Below are 23,486 nucleotides of genomic sequence, written 5' to 3' on the forward strand. Positions count from 1 at the left end.
ATGTACAAGTCTGCCTGGGACTTCCCCCTGGAGGTTTCATATGACCATGATCTCATTTTATTGGTTAATTTGTCTTCATGGTGTTAAAAGTTTTATCAAATACCAAAAACAATAGGCAAACTATATTTGGTGTATGGAATTATTGTTAGGTGTACATGTCCTTAACAGGGTTCATATGACCTTGACCTCATTTTCATGGTTTTGGTCTTTCTTTGATACCTTACCAATAGGCCAACGAAGAAGCCGAAAATGACCAAGGAGTAGGCCCGGTAAGACCCTTTTTTGGCCCCAAAATATAGCAGTTTTACAAAATTGTTAAAATGTAAATTTTTAGCTATTTATTGGAAAGAAGAATACTTCTGCTAAAAAATATGGGCTGTTTTTTACAATACAATGCACATGTATCGGGTACTAGCATCATTAAGCACACTAAATTACTGAAATCTTCGAAATTTTAGCATTTTTTGTTAATTTTTAGACGGTTTCCGTCTGAAATGGAAGTGGCCGCATTTGTGTTCATTCTTAATATTTGAATTTAAGCTGTTGTATATGAGGATAATACATAACATATATAGAGTTTGAGAATGAACACGGATGCGGCCACTTTCATTTTTGGCAAAAACCATCTGAAAAGTGACATATTATGGCATACTTGATAGATTTTTCATATTTAAGCTTAAATTTGAGCGTCTTTAATGACTAAATTAGCTCAAATCTTTCACATACACTAATTGAATCGACTGAAGTAGACACTTAAGTGTTTAAAAAGTGTCAAAAATCTGTCATCAGATGAACCGGAATTTTGAGGCCAAAATCGGCCCTTATCGGACCTACTCCTTTGTATCCGTATTTACCAACGAGAATAATAACCAGACAAGGGTCCATCTCCATAAAAACCCATGATCAACATCCGAATTACAATGGAGTGAAAAGGATCGCATAAACGAGAAGAAAGCCAGTGATCAACATATAATACCTCGACCACATTCCTCAAAGAAACAGCAGATGTCAGAACACCAATACTGACTTTATTACCAAACAGTCGTTTGATACTGGAGATATACCCAGATTGGAAAAAAGCAAATATTGTATCTATTTTCAAAAAAGGCGACCAATCTTGGCATGCTAACTACCGACCAGTATCCCTTACAGCAGTCATATCCAAGAATTAGATGCTAGAACACATCATAGTATTCCAGATAATAAAACACCTATATCAACAGAATTAAGTTCATGTCAACCAACACGGTTTTCGTGCAAAAGAGATGCTGTAAACCCCATTTACTTATAATAACAGACGACGCAAACCATGGAAAACAAATTGATATTGGAATCGAAAGCGTTTGATAAAGACCATCACACTAGACTTTCATACAAACTCCCATCACTACAGAATCCAGAGTAACACGCGTAGATAGATATAGACAGTTTTCTGAACTACTGACAACAGGTTGTAGTAGACATCAACATCGTACACGCCGTCAGTTACATCAGGTGTTCAACAAGGGACTCTGCATGGCCCAGCAGTATTCTCAATCTACATCAACAGCATCACTGATGATGTGACATCAACTATAAGACTGCTCGCGGATGGCTGTGTGAACTTTAGATCCATAGAGTATAAGGAAGTTTAACTGTTTGAAGTCAATGAGTATGTATCACTGAGTTGTGCTTTGTCGTTGTTACTTGTCTTTCAAATTTCCATGAAATTATACGATTTATAAAAAAAAAATGTCCGGAATTCCATAAAAGCATAGTAACAAGCAGTTTAAAAATAGCAAAATGTTCAGGAAAGTTGTTGTTTAAAAAAAACACTGGCATCTGATTTTTTTATTTTATGCGTTGGCGTTTGACAGTTATATTACTGGAAACACCTGTTTATCGTACAAAACAATTATTAACAAATACCTCTCGTTAAACTTTTTGTACCATTTCAGTTTTAAAATCGGAAAGGAAGCATTCTTAATAATATACACCCTGAAAATAGTAATAGTGTTTTCTTTCAAACTAAAATACTTTAAAATTGAAAATGGTGAATTTAAATTCTAGCATGAATATAACATTAAAATCGACCGCGTAAGGTGTTAATTAAGGAAGGGGGTTTTGGGATAGAGGGAGGGGCATTTATTCTGAAACAAGTTGATAGCCTGGGATGATGCCCAACTTTCTATTCGTTTCAGTAAGTCGACTATAGAGCAGTAAGTCAGGCTAACAGGTAAATTGATTTGAGTTGTCTCGCTTTAATCACAGTAGTCTTTATCACCTGTCATAGGTCACCATCCTGTTGTTCAGTGTGTTTCTCGTTTCTCGTTTTTTTATGCCCCCGCCGTAGCGGAGGGGGGCATTAAGTTTTACCCTTGTCCGTTTGTACATACGTACGTACGCGCGTACGTACGTCCTTACGTCCCAAAATTGGTTTCCGTTCTCTAACTTTAGTTTGCCTCAACCAAATGTTATGAAACTTATACCCAATGCTTATTACCACAAAATACAGATCAAATTTGAATTTTGGTGGCGTCACTTTAACCATTTTCGAGTTATGTCCCTTTATAAATGGGGAAAAATGCCAAATTTTTAGTTTCCGTTCTCTAACTTAAGTTGCCTCAACATAACATTATGAAACCTTTACACAATACTTATTACCACAAAACTCAGATCAAGTACAAATTTGGGTAGCGTCACTTTTATTGTTCTTGAGTTTTTATTGTCCCTTTATAATATTGTATACAAGCGGGGGCATCGTCCATGGGGACACATTCTCCATTTATTTCATATAGATTAGATCGTTGGTTTTCCTGTTTGAATTGTTTTACACTAGTCATTTTGGGGTCCGTTATAGCTTGCTGTTCGGTGTGAGCCAAGGCTCCGTGTTGAAGACCGTACTTTGACCTATAATTGTTAACATTTTATACGACCGCAACAAATTTTGCGGTCGTATATTGGTATCACGTCGTCGTCGTCAGCGTCGTCCGAAGACATTTGGTTTCCGGACAATAACTTTAGTAAATGTAAATAGAAATCTATGAAATTTGAACACACGGTTTATAACCACAAAAGGAGTTAGGTTATAGTCCTACCAGTTTAGGAATTAGGGGCCAAAAGGGGCCCAAATAAGCATTTTTCTAGTTTCCAGTCAATAACTTGTGGAACGGTGTATGGATCTCTCTGAAATTATTCCACAAGTTTCCATACCACAAAGGGATGGTTAGGATTAGCTTTGGGGGGTTATGGCTCAAACTGTTTACTAATTAGGGGCAAAAAAGGGGGAAAACAAAGTAAAATGTTATGTTTGGATTACCTCCCTTACACTGCTTTTAAATTATGTATAAAGAAATGTTGTATTTTCTTGAGGTGATTAGCTGTCAATTTATTTTTAGAAGTTACTATTTAAAAATGCTGAATAAAGAATATTAATTTTAGCCATGATTATGTATGTCATTTTCTATTTTAAGACTTTTATGATGTATTTAAATGGGTAATTATGGTTGCAAACTCCATTGGAAATTTGAATTGAAATTATGACCATATCTTGAGGGAAAGAATTTTTTTTTTGGAAAAAGGGGGTAGGTGAAAAAAAATATGGGAGGGTTGGGTAAAAAAGAAATTGTGAGGGGTGGACAATTTTTTCTCATTTCAGATTTCAGAAATTAAAAATTTCTTCAAATATATTATTTTGAAAAAAAAAGGGGGGGGGGGGGGTAAAAAGAAATTGGGGGGGGGGGGTCAATTTGCAACAGCATAGTGTATTGCACAAAAGCAAAAAAAAGGGGGGGAATTTTTTTAATTTTTTTCGGGGGGGGGGGGGGGTCAATTCGCAACAGCAAAGTGTATTGCACAAAAGCAAAAAATAGAATATAAATTCAAATCATATAACCAATTCTAAGTTCTTTGACTACAGTTATTCTGTGTCAGAAACCTATTATGTGTCAAATATTTAATTACAATCCAAATTCAGACCTGTATCAAGCGCGAATATTGTGTCCTTTTTGCCCCAACTGTTCAGGGTTAGACCTCTGCGGTCGTATCCAGCTGCGCTCGGCGAAGCAATTTATTATACATTGTGACTTGGATGGAGAGTTGCCTCATTGGCACTCATACCACATCTAAGTTCTTATTTATATTTTTTAAATGGTTTCCTCAAATAATAATTTAATCGTTGGAAAACCAAGTCAATACAATTCATATTACAAATATTGCAGAGATTCAAAACTTGTTTATCTTTGATTTAACTAAAATAAGAAAATATAAAAAGGCGTTAAGGCTAGATGGTAGCTGAACTTGTGAGGATAATTTTCTAGGTAAGCAACACTGTAGTCAATATAATTAAGGATGTTCTCGGTTATTAGACATTTCGAAACCATCGTTTTTCTGATTACATGTGTTTTTTCAAACTTTACATCAGATGAAATAAAATACGCATAAAAAAGTCCGTTAGAATGGTAAAAATTGATGCAAACCCCACATTTTGTCCTTTGCTTTGCTGATTCCTATGAATAAAATTTGTCTCCAAACTACGATTCAGTATTCATGATTCAACGATAAAATCTTCATAGAATTTTGTCACTATTGAATGCGAGACAGGGGTGTTAATCCGGCGGCGGCGGCGGCGGCGACAGAGTAAACTATTCGTATATATAAGGCATCATTTTTTCAGAAGGTAGATTTTTTTTCTATCAGAGGTTTCTAAATTAGAGGAGCTACTAAACCAAGAGTTCCAAGAGGTGAAGTAGTAATCGTCCCTTCGAAAATGTTACAGATAACGACGGATATGTTCCAATTGTCATAACCACAGTGACCTACCGAATTAGTCTAAGACATATCAGTGGGTTTGTACTTGCATGAGCAACACGACGGGTGCAACATATGGAGCAGAATCTGCTTATTATCCGGAGCACCTGAGATCACATCCGGTTTTTGGTAGAGGTAGACTTAAGATTTGAATATCCCTTTGGTTTTTTTCGCCTGTCGATTTCAAATAAGAGCCATTTTTACTTCCAAAATTGACCTAAAATAAGCACGTGCAGTCCTAGATGTTACATTTAATATGTAAATAAAATTTAACTTCTGAGTTACCTCGGCCAATCAAAATAACGGAATCGTATGAAACTTCTACGTAATGTAATTATAATGTATAATGTATTAAATTATGAAATCAAAATACCAATTTCAATTTTAATTCGTCTGACGCATAATTATCTCTTGTTGTGTAAAAATATAAACAACCCTCAAAGCATTAATTGTAGCCAAATATTGATCTACTTTCTGTATTTTCTAAATCTCATCTATTATAAATATACAGTGAAGATTAATCAATAATGAAAATACTTAAATTTGGTTAAAAAACCAACAAAGGGTCAAATATCACACGGGCATTCCAGCTGTTCCTGTTTCTTTTTAGCAAGGACGCTATAAATTATAAATTCACTAGAAAACATTTTGGTAAATTGAAATAAAAAATAAATTTCCATATAATGTTTTAATTTCCCTCTAAAAAATAGCAAACGACGAGTACAGCAGGCCATACATCTATGATCAGGCTATATATAGGAGCTTTGTGTAAAATTGGTTTAAAATGTTCTATGCGAATAAATTCCTGGAGAAACAACTTTATTTTGTTTTTTTTTACTTGATGTATACCTCTCTGGAACATGCCAATTATCCATATATGTATAAAGATAGATCAGAGAAGTTCAGGGAAAAATTTCCAAAGGAATCAATTGATATGCAGCAAAGATTAACACTTACAATTAAGTTACTAAGCAAATTCAAACGGACCTTATCCCTTATCGAGAAGACTGCAAATACATGTATAGAAATCGAGACGATCTTTTCTTAAAATGGTATAACAAAAATTTTAAAAAAATCGTTTAACGGATAACTTACTGAATGAAATATTTATCTTTAGTTTTGAACCTGAACAGAAACTCCTATTGAAAAAATGAGCAGACCGGTATACTCGAAAACTTAGATGTGAAAAATAGGTATATTTTTGGAAAATGTAAAATGATAAGGACTATGTGAAAAACTACATTTTTAAAAATTGGTGACCTTAAAGATCTTTAGATTTTGAATGTACATGATATTTTTTCCAATTTTTTTTATCAATATGCATCTATGATCAACATTTTTGAAATGCCAGTTTCACAAGCTTCTGATGCAATTATCGCGATAAATAATGAACATAAAACATCGTTTATTTAGGGGAGAGTGGGGTAAGTGGACATGTGTGGTAAGTGGTCACCGCGTTAGTTATTTCCGGTGGCTGTCTGAATGCGAGTTGTCTTCCATCGGACACGTAGTCGATCAAAACAACGGACAAAGACAAAGAAAAGTTGACAGGTAAATTGAAGGTCAATGCACCGTAGCAGTTGATATTCATGCATATTATTTTTTTGCTGGTTGCGATAATGGAAGTTAGAGATAATTAGTATGTCTAATGAATCATGCGTTTGTTTTTATGACATAACACAAAGAAAGGTGTCTCGTTTGGCGACAAACGTTCGTGAATGCATACTTGAGATTCTCAAAACGTCAAATATGCCTTAAAATGAGACTTTCAATGATGCTTTTGAAAGTACAATGGCATAAAAAATACACAACTAGCTGAATGAAAACATCCTGCTTCTGGAATATGGCGGCGTACATGTCGTATACCCGCCAGATATGTACGTTTCTCTAAATTGTCTTTTACAATAAATGTTTGTGGGATTCCGTTGAAAATAACTTGACTTGATCTAACTTGGATGTCAATAACATGTTAGATTGGATACATCCCAAAGAGCTCGAAAATCTGATAAAAGTTACTAATACTAGCCAATGTCTGTAAAACAATATTTGTTTCCCGCAATCTTCATGGTTTTAAGTCTGTATATCGACGCCAGTCTCAGGTCTAAAATATATAGCGTATAAAACACTCATATAAAACAATACAACCTACATCTTTTTTATTTCAGCAAAATGGCTAGAAAGAAAAAGGGATGGACTCCAAAGCAAGGAAAGATGCCAAAAGAGGGTCTTATAGAAGCGGTTCGCCAAGTAAAGAGTGGGAGCATGTCTAAATTAAAAGCATCAAAGATATATAATATACCAAGAACAACATTACTTCGGAGACTGAAAACTATGGACCTGGATTCACCAGCAACAAAACCCACAGTACTTGCTATAAAGGATGAAGAAGCTCTGGTCGGGCATATACTAAGAATGGAGGAAAGAGGGTTTGGTTTGTCCATCACAGATGTCCGAAAGCTAGCCTACGAGATAGCCGTGAGGTCGAGGAGAAAGCATTGTTTTAACAATGATAAGAAAAGTGCCGGATATGATTGGTGGCAAGGGTTTAGAGATCGACATCCATGTTTATCTGTACGCATACCAGAGGGTCTTAGCGCAGCCCGCAGTTCAATGCTGAATCCAAATGTCACCTCAGCTTACTTTCAAAAGCTTGGAAGTTTCATGGATAAACTGAACATTAAGGATAAGCCCCAGCAAATTTTTAATGCGGATGAGACTGGCTTGAGTACCGTACATGATCCATCAAAGGTTGTCGGTAAAAGAGGCAAAAAGAGTGTTCACTCCAAAACAAGCGGAGAACGAGGCGAAAATGTAACCGCGTTATGCTGTGTGAATGCAGAGGCAAGAGTTCTACCACCAATGCTCATCTTTAAGGGACAAAGAGTAAGCCAAGCATTGATGGGCAATGCACCAGCAAACACATTATTTGCATGCAGTAAGAGTTCATTTATTGATTCAGATTTATTCAGTAATTGGTTTCAAAAGCTGTTTATACCTAATCTGCCTCCTCAGAGACCTGTTCTGCTCATACTGGATGGACATTCTTCACACAAACAGTGGATCTGTTGGAAACAGCCGTATCTAATCAGATAGAAATGTTCTATCTTCCTCCTCATACTACGCACTGGACACATATATGTATATTTCTAATAACACAGTTTAACAAATAACTTCTTTTAAATGAACAATTGGTGTTTATTAGAAATAACTTTTGATCAGTATCGTCACCGGCATTGTTTTACTATTGATTTTCTCGACTTTTCGTAAGAAGAGTGACTTTTGTTCTCGTTCATAAGTTTTGCCACTGACATAGCTGCACACAAGCATTTCACTGGCTTTCTTTTTTAGTCGAGTTATTCTCATCACTTTGCGTCCGTCGTCGTCCGTTAACTTTTACAAAAATCTTCTCCACTGAAACTGCAAGGCCAATTGGAACCAAACTTTGCCACAATCATCATTGGTGTATATTGTTAAAAAAAGTCACTGTGTTCAATGATCTCGCCTTCCGACCAACATTGCTAGACGACTTCTTGTAGGAGTAACTGCCCTTAAATGACGAATTTTACCTTTTTTTCATTTTTGCCTATTATCAAGAAAACTATAACAGAAATTATCAGCAAGACAAGATATACATATAGGACAACATGGTCGAAATCGTCAGTTGGCTCCTCATATATAGGAGTTATTGTCCTTTAATGACGATCGATTTTTACCATTTTTTGTGTTTTGGTATATTATCTTGAAAACAATAATAGATAGATAGATAGAAACTTGAATCAACAAAAATTATCAACATGACAAGATCTACAAATACGTCAATGATTGTTATGATTTTTAAACGTTATGGCATATTATTTTGAAAACTCTTATTGATAGAGCGAAACTTTAAAAAGCAAAAATGATCGACATGACAAATCTACAAATTAGTCAAATTGCAGAAATCGTTGCCTATTAAATATAGATTTAAAATTGAGAATGGAAATGGGGAATGTGTCAAAGAGACAACAGCCGAAGGCCACCAATATGGGTCTTCAATGCAGCGAGAAACTCCCGCACCCGGAGGCGTCCTTCAGCTGGCCCCTAAACAAATATGTTTACTAGTTCAGTGATAATGGACGTCATACTAAACTCCAAATTATACTCAAGAAACTAAAATTAAAAATGATACAAGACTAACAGAGGCCAGAGGCTCCTGGCTTGGGACAGGCGCAAAAATGCGGTGGGGTTAAACATGTTTTTTGAGATCTCAACCCTCCCCTATACAAGACAAAGATAGACATATACGTCAATATAGCCAAAATTGTCATTCAACTCCTTAATAAGAGTTATTGCCCTTAAATGACGATTGATTTTTACGAATTCTTTATGTTTTGCCTATTCTCTTGAAACTATAATAGATAGATCGTAACTTTAAAAATCAAAAAAGGTGAGCTGGAAAGGGTTTACGATATGTATTTGGGATATCAAATATATTTAGTAGAAAGAGAGAATTATAGTAAACAGCAATACATGATCAACAATAGAAAGATTTTAGTCGAATTATATTCTAATCTATACTGTTGGCAAGTGGCCAATTTTGAAGATGCATATATATCCAGGTAAGCGAGACAGGCTCTGTGGAGCCTCCAGTTCAGCTTCTTTGTGAAGTTTAGTCCAGAAAAGTGTTCGGACTGACCAAAATAAAGTGGTTCTATTATTTTATTTGTTATCTAATCATCTTCTTCAGAAGGGTCTTAATTATGACGAATAATGGTAAAAAAATCTTGTCAAATGACGTTAACGGTAACTTTTGGTGTATGACGATAAAAATCGACATATTTTGACGAATCACTTTAAATTCTTTCCAAAAATAAGGGTAACGGATAATTGTTTGAGACCTCTGACGAATCGCGAAAAGGATATTTTGACGAATCACGATAAGGACATTTTGACGAATCACGATAACATTTTAACCAATTTGACGCTGACGGTAAAGGGCACTCATAACCTACTTCATACAGGGACATAGTGTCAAACCACATTATTTTCTATAAATTAATAACATGGATCTTCTACTCTTTGAAATATTAAAAAGAGTAATACTGAGACATTTATTATCTTCATCTAGCAGATTTTAATACATCTTTCATTTTCATTTTCAAAAGAAAGTAGTTGGTGCTTTAATACAAGATCGTTCTGTGAAACAATACGCAATAGGTCAACTACTTTGGTGTTTTGGTTGATTGTAAGATAAACATGTCCGTTTGGCAGGGTGGGCCAACGTTAAGATTTGTTGTTAAGTCCGTTTCTCATACACTTTAAGAGACAGGTCAACCATATTTGCATATATAATGCTTGTAATATGTACTTGTTCGTCTTGTCGGGTTTAATTTACTGACATTGGCCTCATTTTCATTTATCCTTGATAAAAGTCATCTTCGATAGTCGAGGGTAACGATACAGTTCCCAGGCTATCGAAGATGTGATAAAGTTAAGTTTATGTGATACGTGCAGTAAAACATTATTTTTGAGATTCATCCATGATCAGTAAAGCAGGCGAGACACTTTAGTGTGTACGCTCTTGTTTTTTTTCCCATTTTATACGATGGCATTTAAAAGGTTTAATCAGACTATCCACTCAGATTCTTGAATATTTTTCTCTAAATTATACTGAATTAAGAATGAACAAAAGTATATCATTGTTATGTAAATTGTACAGTAACTTTTGATAACATTTTGATATACTTACACTAAACGATTACATTATTTGAAATTGTTTTTTATACTTTACAAACGAAGTTCATTTTATTCTTTTGAACTTCTCACATAACAGATAGCATATATATGGGTTTTAAGTTTCGTTGGATTGCATCTAATATTTTCATAAGAAATGTTACGGAGGTATGGTGCTAACATAACTATTAACCGGACCGATCTAAACCTGTATACTTACTGATTTTTTTTTTAATTTCAAAAGTTAACAAGAATACTGAAGTTATTGAAGGAAACAAAGTAATTTTCAATTTAAACGTTTTTGCAATTTTCATATTCACGTCACTATTGTCTCGCCGCAAAGTGCGAGACTTTGGCATGCTAATGCGGCGCCGTACACTATATATATATATATGTATGTATAAAGCTTTATATTTTAGAAGATCTGGATGCTTCAAATCTTTTTAGTGTTGAGTCGACTGCTTAAAAAACATAGTTTTTGTCACATCAAATTCTAGATTATGAAAAATATGACTATTTATGGTATATGTGATCCTTGCAAGAATTGCAAAGTTGCATGTCCGTCAGAAGGGATTCACCTGATCTTGGTCTCATTTTATGGATCAGTGGTAAAGGTTAAGTGTTTGTGGTTTTTTCTGTTTCTCACTCAGATACTACAAGCAATAGGTGAACTATATTTGGTACATGAAACGACTATTAAGTGTAAATGTATGTCTGGCAGGTTTGATCCGACCTCAACCTCGTTTTCATGGTTTGTGCCGTTTCTAATATACTATAAGCATTAGGTTAACTATATTTGGTGTATGGACTGATTATCAAGTGTACATGTTTGTCGGACAGGTTTCTTCTGATCTTGACCCAATTTTCATGGTTCACTATTGAGTTTGTGTGTTTTTGGTCAGTTTCTCGGATACTATAGCTCAACTATAATTGGTATTTGGAATTGTAAGTTGTACACGTCTGTTTGACAGGTTTCACCCAACCTTGACATCATTATCATGGTTCATTGGTAAACGTTAAGATTATGTGGAATTTTGTTTTGTTTCCGATATTATAAGCAATGGGTGTACTATAGTTGGTGTATGCAATGATTGTACGTTGTGCATGTCTGTCTGCCAGGTTTCATCCGACCTTGAACGGATGCTCATTAATCATCGGGCTATGCTAAGTTTTTGTTTTTGTCAGTTTCTCCGATACTATATATAAGCAATATATTAACTAATTTTGTTGTATATGTAATGATTACAAGGTGCTTGTATGGTTCATTTAAAGTTGTGATTTTTTTCATGGTTCATTGTTCAATGTTAAATTTATAAAGTTTAGTTTTTTTGTGATGCATGCAGTAAAACCTCTATCTTTAAAAATTCCAACAAACATTCGAGACGTTTCAGCGTGTGCACTCTTGATGAATTTCAAAATAGTGTTTGATTGCGGTTTCATTTATATCTGCTTTATTCACGTTGTTAGATTTTTAAAATACGCAACAAACATGCATCTCTAAAACTAACAAGAGTTGCTGCTTTATTTATTCGTCATACCTAAGATTACCATAGCCGATTCTAGTTTGAAACATCTTCACCCTTAATGGAATATACAAACACTACTTGAATGCATTTCCTCATTCATCTCCAACTCATTAAGACTGAACTTGAGATTACCTTGGAAATTTCAGTTTCTGGTGTTAATTATTATTATTATGCTTAAAAGCCTTGCAGCAACCCTTCATTTGTATGGAATTAACGCCATTTCTAGCTTCTGTTCGTCTTCCACCCAATAAAAATATGTTTTGATGTTACCCATTTTTATAGAATAATATACCGAAAAAATGACAACATTATAACTTTAGGTATTTCTATTCTTTTTACTTGATAATTTGGTTTTCTTCTTTGGTGTTAAGATATATAAAATAAACATTCTACTCCTGAAATTTGTTTAAAAAGTTCCTGAGACAAGAATTAACAACAACCAAAAGGTGACTTTGTGTCATATCTAAGATTTTAAGAAAATGTCTAATATTCTTCTCCTTCTTCCTCTCCTTCACCTTCTACAGAGTCAACTCCAACTTCTTCGTAGTCCTTCTCAAGAGCAGCCAAATCTTCACGTGCTTCTGAGAATTCTCCTTCCTCCATACCTTCTCCGACGTACCAATGGACGAAAGCACGTTTGGCGTACATCAAGTCAAATTTATGATCAAGACGAGCCCATGCTTCAGCAATGGCGGTAGTGTTGCTCAACATGCAGACGGCTCTCTGTACTTTAGCCAAATCACCTCCTGGTACAACAGTTGGTGGTTGGTAGTTGATTCCGACCTTGAAACCTGTTGGACACCAATCGACGAACTGGATGGTTCTCTTGGTCTTGATGGTTGCAATGGCAGCATTGACATCCTTGGGGACTACATCACCTCTGTACAACATACAACAGGCCATATACTTGCCGTGACGTGGGTCACATTTTACCATCTGGTTGGCTGGCTCAAAGCAAGCATTGGTGATCTCGGCAACGGAGAGTTGTTCATGGTAGGCTTTTTCTGCTGAGATGACTGGGGCATATGTAGCCAATGGGAAATGGATACGTGGGTATGGTACCAAGTTGGTCTGGAACTCAGTAAGATCGACGTTCAAAGCTCCGTCAAATCTCAGGGAGGCAGTGATAGAACTGACAATCTGTCCAATCAAACGATTCAAGTTGGTGTATGTTGGTCTCTCAATATCCAAGTTACGTCTGCAGATATCGTAGATAGCTTCATTGTCAACCATGAAAGCACAGTCGGAGTGCTCAAGGGTGGTATGGGTGGTCAAGATGGAGTTGTATGGTTCAACAACGGCAGTTGAGACTTGTGGTGCTGGGTAGATGGCAAATTCCAATTTGGATTTCTTTCCGTAATCAACACTGAGACGTTCCATGAGGAGTGATGTGAATCCTGATCCGGTACCACCACCGAAGCTGTGGAAGATGAGGAAACCTTGAAGACCGGTACATTGATCTGCTAGTTTACGGATTCTGTCAAGAACCAAGTCAACAATTTCTTTACCAATTGTGTAGTGACCTCTGGCGTAGTTGTTGGCAGCATCTTCTTTGCCGGTGATCAATTGTTCTGGGTGGAACAATTGACGGTAGGTACCAGTTCTGACCTCATCTACAAAATAAACATCAATAAATTAAAATTGAACGCAAAGTCTTCACCATAAATGTTGAATATTAAACAATTGAATGATGCTTCTTTTATATGTGCGAACGATCAACACTTTTACAATTAAAAAATGAAGCAGTCATTTCTTATAATAACATTTTAGATACAACCATGAAATTACGAGTTAAATAAAAAATTTCGTTTGTTTCCTAGGCATTGTCATGAGAAGCACGCGCACGTCAGTAAAATGTGTTTGTGGCTGGAACTAATTTAAATATTCACGATTGACCGCAAACGAGATTTGTTTCTATTTAAATTGAGTGTATGTGTGTGCATAACTATTTCACTCTCAAAACCGTCGACGTAAACGTTTATCATCTCGTAGCTGATTATATATTGCCTGTCATTTAAGCTACTAATTATAAAGAAGTTGAGACAGTTTTCAGTTTCTAATAAAAAGGTATATTCTACTTTGAAATCGATTAGATTCTTCGATGATTGAAGATACAAAATTTCAGATTTCATAAAATATTCACGACAACAACGAAATATAATCCTTCATGAATCTCACAAACCAAGCTATATATGTTCGCTGTAGTTTTCTTTGTTTTTTCAACTACTTCAATTTCAAATAACTTCCGAGTCTTATTTGGTTTCAAGTTTCAGTTTAACGAGAAATGAAATACATACTTTGAAAACAGCGGCAGTTAAAACACACAAGATTTCTAAGAAAACAGTAAAAAAAAAAGACCAATGATATGCATTTCAGATATTTTACTTGTATTGTTACGTAGGATACAAAAATAACTTACCAACAACAGTTGGTTCCAGATCTACAAATACAGCTCTGGGTACGTGTTTGCCAGCTCCAGTCTCACTGAAGAAGGTGTTGAAAGAGTCATCACCGCCTCCAATGGTCTTGTCAGATGGCATCTGACCGTCAGGTTGGATACCGTGTTCCAAACAGTACAACTCCCAGCAGGCATTGCCCATCTGGACTCCAGCCTGTCCAACGTGTACACTGATACATTCCCTCTGAAAAAAGTAAAATAGATGTATTTGAAAGAAAAATGAACGACCATTCAATTTTCGGGGACGGGGTGCATGGGGATTTTTCGACACGGAATTTTCATTTTCCCCTGTAGCTAGGCCGGCTCATTAGTTTTGTGCGGCTATTTATTTTAGATTTTAAAATTGGAAAAAAACACGTTTCTAGAAAAAAAAACCTAAATATTAAAATGTTACTGGACTAATTATAAGCAATAGTAATTTCAGATTTAATGTAATATCAGTATTAACGCATAAACCAAGAAACCAATTAAATTTTAAAATGATCATAGGATATAATATGAATCTACAGTTATTACAAAATATCACGCAAATTATATAGAGACCAATCTAATGTTCCATTACATAAGTTAATTGCCTTATAGATTATATACACAATCAACAATTATAAACAAACAACACTGGTTGCCCTCTAAACAAATATTGAACTTAACAACAAGCAATCCTTTTGTTAAATTAGAAAATTACTTTTAAGAAATTCAATTGAGGTGTTCAGGCGTTACATTTTTCAAAATTTTGTCACGGTAAATATCTGGACGGTTATCAAGTAAAGCTTACCTACTGAATAAATATAAAATATTTTCCCGTTATTGCATGAAAACGGTTATTTAATCAGAAAGTTAATCTCTTTCCCGCTTACAAATTGATCCAATGGTCGTATACAAATCGATTGGCGACTTGACCCAATTCTCAATTGATTATAGATGTTCTCTGTTTAAACATACACATGTCCGTAAATATGTTCATTTCAAATAATAATTTTCTGACTAAATAAATTACTTACCATGATTTTTTGTTGATATGTAGAAGATTAAGATTTTTTAGAAAAAAGTCTCACGTCTGACCGGTAACGAGTCTGATTGTGAGTATAATTTCTGTGCTTGTGACGTTGAAAGTTAGACCGAAGGATTTTGTAGAAAGTGTAACAATATCCCAGCTCACTGATTGGTTAAAAACTTCACAAGCTGGTACACGAAGCGATTTTATTGGTCATTAAAAAGTTTTTATTTAAACAAATTTACAGGTAACCTAAAAACACGCGGTTTCTTCGCAACTTTGTTTCTACCTGTTTGAATTGAAATACAAAGCGTCATCTTTTAAAAATAATATATTCCCTTCGTTAAAATTTATCGCGATTTAAAACCAAAAATATAAAAGTGTAAGTTTAATATTCCGTTAAATTTAATGAATCATTTCAGATAGCTTACTGAACCTTACATATCAAACGAGTACATATATATAGATATGTGTGGTAATGAGACGACGGTTTCGAATTTCCAACATTTTATGAGAAATGAATAAAAACCCTTGTTCATGAAAATCCAATACGGACCCCCCCTCAGTAACGCTGATACAAAAAGGACGAAAATGAATTAATTCAATCCAAGTCAAATCAAGTAATTATTGTATTACCATTAATTAAACACTAGACTTAGGTTTGTGACAAAAATAAAATTGAATAACACTGAAGTTGAACATATAACCATATGACAATATCAAAAGGTCTCCCAACCTCCCAAACGAAACTGTTGCTTTAATTTGACGGTGAGATGTGAGGTTAGAGTTTGTTTCATCTTAAAATAAAAAAAAATAAAGAAGTTCTTGTGTATATAGTTTTATATCCTTAACATAGTTCTTTCGATTTTCTTCAGATTAATGTCAAGTAACTCAAATTAAATGTAATCAATGTTCTTATTCCGATGGTATTGACATAGACATATATACACATACACATATGTACATGTGTATGTAAAAAAATGTGTCTCTGGTATTGAGTTGTACTAAAAGTAGATGTACAGGTTTGGTCTGGCCCCTTTTTATAAAGCATCAAATACGGTTAGTGCATAGAAACCTTCTCAGTTCGATGGCATTATTTATGTTAGATATAGAAGAGCAATACCGAAAATCACATTTTATTTGTATTTTGGTAACAAATATGAATTTAGACAGTCTGATATGAACCAAATACTAGCCGTAATTAACTTTAATAAGACCAAGTACAACGATATTTTACCAGAGACATATATTTACTAATCATTTAACAAAAAAATGCCAAATCTCTGCAAGGAAAGTAGCTACGGAAAAGAATGCTGTCATTCCACTTTCAAATGAAAGTAAAGAACAGGGAAGGAGATATAAAAGACGAGAGGGGAAGCTGAACAGCAGAGGGGAAGAATGAAGAAAGGAAAAAACTCCACCCTATTCTCCACATAAATGGATTGTTTCCTTTTTGCTTATCTTCTTTCTTCTAGATCGACCACTAAACCAAATCTCCTTTTTCAACTGACAATTTCCTCGTTTTCCGGCATATTTAGCAAGGAATTATAGAGATTCATCTAGCCAGAGACATATATCTTAACGACAACTGGATTACAATACAAGAATGTTCTGTTCTCTCACTGAATGACATTGAATATAACAAAATTTAGAAGAGTGTTAATATATATACTTGACATTAGAAGTAAAATGTTCATTTTGATCCACCATAAGTGCAAATGATCTCGTTAGAATAATTTACACATGAGACATGTCTAAGCAACAAGAAACAAACAAAAAATTTGATCCTTACAAGATAAATGATTTAAAATTTGTCAATAACTCAAAGATATCAATAGTCTATATTCATAGATGTAACCTTATTAACATAGGTTTAAAGAGGTGTTGAAATTTAAATGACGAGATTAAACGACACTCCGTTGATTAAAACATTTCCATTTGTTATGTGTTTGTTGGATGTTTGTATACAAAAAGTGTTGACAATATAGTTTATCTGGTTTAACCCGGACCATTGGCTTGAATAATCATGCATCTATATAGTTTAACTGATAATTAAAAATCGTTGAACATCTTAGTTATCTGATCACGAATAAGAATTAGTGTGAAAAAAGGATAAATCAACCTTATGTAGCAAACTTATGAGATAATTTTTCGATGAAGCAAATCTTTAGAACAAATATTTCCCACGAAGTTTTAAGTGTAATGGCATTCACGCCGAAGTATATTTTTTTTAAACCAATTATCACAGTAACCAAAAAGAACTCATTATGGACAATACAAAAACCATCTCTGGCCTTTTAGACTGTCTCTAACTCTCGAAAAAGTAAGACTTAGGCGTGCTGTTCCGTCGGCTAAACAATGTATTAGTTTGTAATTAGGTCAGTATAAGGGGAACCACTGGTGGTAGATCAATGGTATTTGGTATGCAGTTGTACTAACATTGGAACATCTCATTTCTTTGGAGAATATTTGGTCCCACCTCCTCGGTCATAAACCATTGACTTTGAAACTTTTCTTAGTTTACATGTTAAAGCTTGCGATTAGGTCAGTATAAGGGGACCACTATAGTGGGAGGTCACTGATATTTGGTATGTAGTTGTTAAAGCATTGATATTTCTCGTTTCCAAGGAGATTATTTCCCCCCTCCTCAGTGATGATCTATTGAAACTTTTGCATCTATAGCTTACATGTTAAAATTTTAGATTAGGTCAGTTTAAGATGAACCACTAATGGTATAGGTCAATGATATTTGGTATGCAGTTGTAATAACATTTGCACGTCTTATTTCCATGAAAATTATATGGCCCCATCCTCTCTTCATGGTTCATTGACTTTGAAAATTTGGATTGTTTACATGTTAATGCCAAGTTGTGTTTAGGTTAGTTTAAAGGGAAGCAATGACTTAGGAAATAGTTGTGTTTAGGTTAGTTTAAAGGGAAGCAATGACTTAGGAAAAGTCAATGGTATTAGGTATGCAGTTGTATAAGCATTAAGCATTGGCATTTTTCAATTCAACGGAGATTATTTGGCCATGTAACTTCAGTCATGGTTGGTTGCCTTTGAAAGTTTTGCGTAGTCTATACATGTTAAAGTATTGCCTTATTTATATCAACATTTTATGAAAATATCAAAATTACATTTTTATGCTGCATTATACTTTTAGAAAATATCTCATTTGTTGCAGTTTTTGCTAAATTTAAGTTTCACTCTTCAAAATTGTAGGGCAAATGTGTCACACAGTTTATACAACACATTATAGGAAGAATAAGTATATGTATTTGTATGATATTTTTTTTTAAATCAAATTATTTAAAACTCTCTTTCAGGTAAATGATATTGATGGTCTCAAACAACGTTCACTTTCTTTCATAAATGTTACACCACATATTGAGTGGAAATCAATAGTAATATGAAATATTTATAATATTTACACGTATATAGTATCTGCCAATAATAAATCGATTATGTATATGTATGACATTAAAACATGGAGTTGCCAAGGGAAGGGACGTGTTGGGTTTAAACAATGTGGGTTTTATTTACTATACTACACAGTATCAAACAACAAACAATTCCCTATATGTTTAAAATCTACACGCCTTGACATCTAAGTAAACACCGAGGAAAGTTATTAAAAAAAATTTGAACATGTCTAAACTGGAATTTTTCATTGCACAGAAATTCACACAACACACACACATACTTCTCGTACTCAGCGTAATGGCAATCCAAAATTCAGCCATTTTCAAAAGTGAAATTAACCGATTGATTTTTTTCTTTAATGTCCAATGGCATATATGTCATGCATGCGCATGACGAGAACAAATGAAAAGCAAAGATAACTCCCCCTAAAGTGTATATCATCAGGTCATCTTTGCCGAACTGATATGCATAAACGTTATAGTAATACTACAGTTTGTCTTCTTTAAAAGTTCTTATTATGGAGAAAGTTGAACTTTTATAAAGTTAATTTTCTGTTATTGTGAATCATCTCAGTATATACACCGCATGTTACAAAAGGCAAACATACATACAAAAATACAATATACTAGCTATAGTAAACGAGGAATAAGGAGGAGCAAAACGAAATGAGAAATATTACTAGCCGACAATTGCACATTGAATTCAATTTACATTAAACTTTCGTCGAACGGACTTTAGACAAGAAGGAAAACAAAAACTACATGCACAAATTCTTTGGTTCGTTTAGGTTAAAAGTAGAAAATTGAAAGACGGTATTTATCATTTTTACAACTACTTTCTTTTCTAATTTTTTCTCTTGTAAACAATTGCCAATACGTTATTAAATCGCTTGCCAACTATTATTTATGTATATCATGAACAAAAGTTTGTTTATGTATGAAGTTAACGAGAAAATTATTGGTAAATATTTGTGTTCCTTTCAAAATGTTTAGTTACGAAATTGGATTGCGTGTTCCCTTAATGAAAAGATGTTTAAATAAGATAAAACGTGATTTTGAATATTTCAAATATATGTATGTTCAAGATTTTGATAAGTGTAGATATTAATCCGTTAATGGCTTGATTTTATGAAAGAAAATTGATTACTTTTACATACAAATTATTCTTTTAAATTACAAGAGAAAATGAGGTAAGAAAATAATTAAAATTCTTTAAAAATCAAATCTGTTGAAAAACATATCCAGTCACACATGACCATAACATTCGAGTTTCACTCCTCTTTTTATGATCTTTTAAATACCCCATGATCAAGGTAATTCAAATCTTTTCAAAATAGATATTTACCAAGTTCTCTTAACAAGTTGAAACAAGAATGCACACACTTAAATATCTCGCATGTGAGATGATGATTGAATTTATGATTAAATAATAAGAAAGAAAGAAATAAAAACACAAAAAAAAAAAACCCATACAGTTTTTTATCAGTCAGTAAACCATGAAAATGAGGTCAAGGTCTATCAAATCAAATCAGTCAATTTATTGATTTAAAGTCGGTAAAAAGAATACAATACAGTAAAACGTTAAGCTCTTCGGAGTTTTATAAACCCGACGTACTAAAAGTACAAACTTAACAAATAACATCAGACAAACACTAGCAAAACAATGATAGCAGGATTAAAATATAAACTAACAAAGCTAAAAACTATAATATTTTACAATGAGTAGTAGCGCCCCTTGTATCATTTGATAGGTCATTCCACAATTTAGGAGCAGCGTACTTCACAGAATGTAAGCCATACCTAGTTGTATTCACCCTTGGAACACCAACACTATTACTATATCTAAAAGAGTAAGAATTTTGTTTTATAACAATGAAAGCATGTAGATAAGCAGGTGTCTCCTTATTGATAATTTAAAATACTTCAATAGCTAAAAAATCTCATTCTTCTTGATTTTAAAGACGGTAATTTAGACTTTTCAAATAGCTGATCATATGAGCTATTTTCATCGTCATATATTAATTTCAAAGCTCTCTTGTATCTTTTCTTATTTTCGGTGTTTGTCTTACCACAAAAATGCCAAACAAAAGGGCAATAATCATAAAATTTGACAAAATAAAAGAATAGTATATGGTAAGTTTGTCCAGTTTATTTAAATGTTTACCGATTCTCTTCGGGACATTAAAATGTTGTGATGCCTTTCTACAAATGTTAGATATATAACTATTAAAATTTAATTTAAAGTCAAAAGTGACACCCGAAATAAAAATACGACAGAAACTTAAAATAAGGTATCTGTATACAAGGTATATATGAAGTTATCCCGGTTGTCTGCCTTCTGAAATTCAAATCTTTATACATATAGTTAACGCCGCAGCCGGATAAGCATATACCTGTCTCGTATTCTGCGACTTCCGTCACAGGCGAGACAAAAAATGGGATCGATATCAAGTGTCAAAGGAACAGTGGCTTTATTGCTGTTATTCTCCTTCCCCTTGAAGTTACTGCACGGTCTTCAAGGATGATGATAATATTCACACTATATATAATGTCTACATACTATTTATTTTATTAAATGAACATGTGTCGGTGCAATCAATAAGCTACATGTTAAACCAGTGAAGTGTTCCACAATTTATATTAGTCATTTCCCAACAACTACAAAAAAATTATTATAGATTTTAAATAGCAACTGTGCCTAAAATGAAATATGATGAAGCAGTTTAAAAATAAGTTGTCTCATAAACAAGCATTCTATAGCTGACAAATAATAAGAGAATATACCTCAAACACAGCAGATGACACAAACTTCGGCTATAAGTAGAACAGAAAAATATAGTTTGTGAATGTTTACAAGACAAATGCAAATGTCACAAATTACAAGGACAAAACTAATATATATGAATCTTTACAGTTACTGTTATCTTTAACGATAATCGAAATCTTCACATTACAAGCTCAATTTAGATGCAACACAAATATATACATAACTTTACTAATTGTGTCTGCTTATCAGATGGATGTACACCATGAAAGTCTTTCAAACAAGAGGACGGTCGATTAACAGCATTATAATAAATCTGTCGTGTGGACAGGATGATTTCCTCCATTGTGATTATTCTAACGTCCTATTTTCTCTAACCCCTGAATGTCATTTCGATTTAATTTTGAATAATTATAATTCATAAACAGTCTAAAGTATACCAACTACAACAAAACACAAGAAATCTGTAGATACTTATTAAACAGACATATTATAAAGGATAAACTAAATAGTGTGCCTGTATAAACTGTTTGTCTGTTTATAGTTAATGGTATTCATGCTGGTAAAAGTTTTCAAACTAGACCATTAAGAATGATTTGGCGAAGTTTCCAGCTGGCAGAATGGTGTCAGCGGATTTTTTTTTCAATGATTGATAAGTGTTGCTTGCTCAATGACAAGTATTGCATGCATATTCAGGACAAGAAACTATTAACAATTAAATACAGAAGGTATGATCTGCAGGGTGAGACAATATGGACAAACCCAAGGAAACTTGGAGTGCAAGTGGAATACAATGGTAGTTTAAATAGTTGCAGAAATTTGCCTTGTAACAGGCCACCTTCGGATCCTTCATAATTGTTGCAAGTGTGGCCCTTTCTACATCATACATGAGATTTAACGTCCAATTCTGACCGGACGTGGCTGCAAATTTATTTATCCCACACAGCCAAGTACAAGCCCTACTTTGGCAAGGGTTTAACTACTGGTCGGAAGAAGACCATGGCGACCATATTTGGTCTATACCCAAATCACCCTTGTTTTTTTAATAAAGATAAAACGCTAGAAGGAAGTCAAGCATGACAGGCGTATGAGCACACTATAGCACTTCAGACAAGGTGAGCAAACAGGACAACACTTTTACAGATGACATAAGCTAGGTAGTTGCATCCAATGTCTTATATTTTTGTCTTTTCCATAATTTTTTTCTATATCATTCCTATTAAAGGTTCCAGAGACATGTGCTGTGTGCATGAATTAAAATTATTTTTTTTTATTTATACTATATAAAAATACGGAGATGAGGTATGATTGCCAATGAGACAACTATCCACCAAAGTTCAAATAAAATGGATGTAATCAATAATAGGCAACCGTATATGACACTTATTCACACTTTTCTAAATGATGAAATTGCATCTGCTAAAGGTATTAAAATATTAATATATAATAAGGATATGTGTTATGATGGCCAATGAGACATATATCCACCAGAGTCAAAAAGACCTGGATTAACCAACTATAGGTCATGGTACAGCCTTCAACAATAAGCAAACTAATGCCTTATAAACCCTGCTATAAAAGGCCATGCCATGACAAACTGTGAAACAATTCAAACGAAAATACTAACAGCCTGATTTATGACAAAACAACAAAACAAAATGATAGACAGCTACACATGTAGAAACATATAAAATATTAAGAATGTGTATCCAAAGCTATAAACTGACCAGTTGCTGCAACAAACTAAATGTTCTGATTAATGAATACCAATAAATTACAGGCTCTAGACTTGGGATGGGCACATGTAGAAACATATAAAATA

The 23,486-nt window shown here is 33.9% G+C and overlaps 2 protein-coding genes across 2 annotated transcripts; one reads left to right on the forward strand and one right to left on the reverse strand.

Annotated features, from left to right (window-relative positions):
- The first annotated feature begins 6,809 nt into the window (after positions 1-6,809).
- LOC127707880 (jerky protein homolog-like) lies at positions 6,810-8,792 on the forward strand. Its single transcript, XM_052212632.1, has one exon. The coding sequence runs from the start codon at positions 6,958-6,960 to the stop codon at positions 7,879-7,881; it is 924 nt and encodes a 307-aa protein (XP_052068592.1). The 5' UTR covers positions 6,810-6,957; the 3' UTR covers positions 7,882-8,792.
- Positions 8,793-12,341: 3,549 nt separating this feature from the next.
- On the reverse strand, positions 12,342-15,640 carry LOC127707877 (tubulin alpha-1A chain-like). The gene is made up of 3 exons (XM_052212625.1): positions 15,486-15,640; positions 14,446-14,668; positions 12,342-13,639 (listed from the first exon to the last, which is right to left on the reverse strand). Exons 1-3 carry the CDS (start codon positions 15,486-15,488, stop codon positions 12,510-12,512), a joined length of 1,356 nt encoding a protein of 451 aa, XP_052068585.1. The 5' UTR covers positions 15,489-15,640; the 3' UTR covers positions 12,342-12,509.
- Positions 15,641-23,486: the final 7,846 nt, after the last annotated feature.

This window comes from Mytilus californianus, unplaced genomic scaffold (assembly GCF_021869535.1).
Source record: "Mytilus californianus isolate M0D057914Y unplaced genomic scaffold, xbMytCali1.0.p SCAF_7, whole genome shotgun sequence".
In the NCBI taxonomy this organism is placed as follows: domain Eukaryota; kingdom Metazoa; phylum Mollusca; class Bivalvia; order Mytilida; family Mytilidae; genus Mytilus; species Mytilus californianus.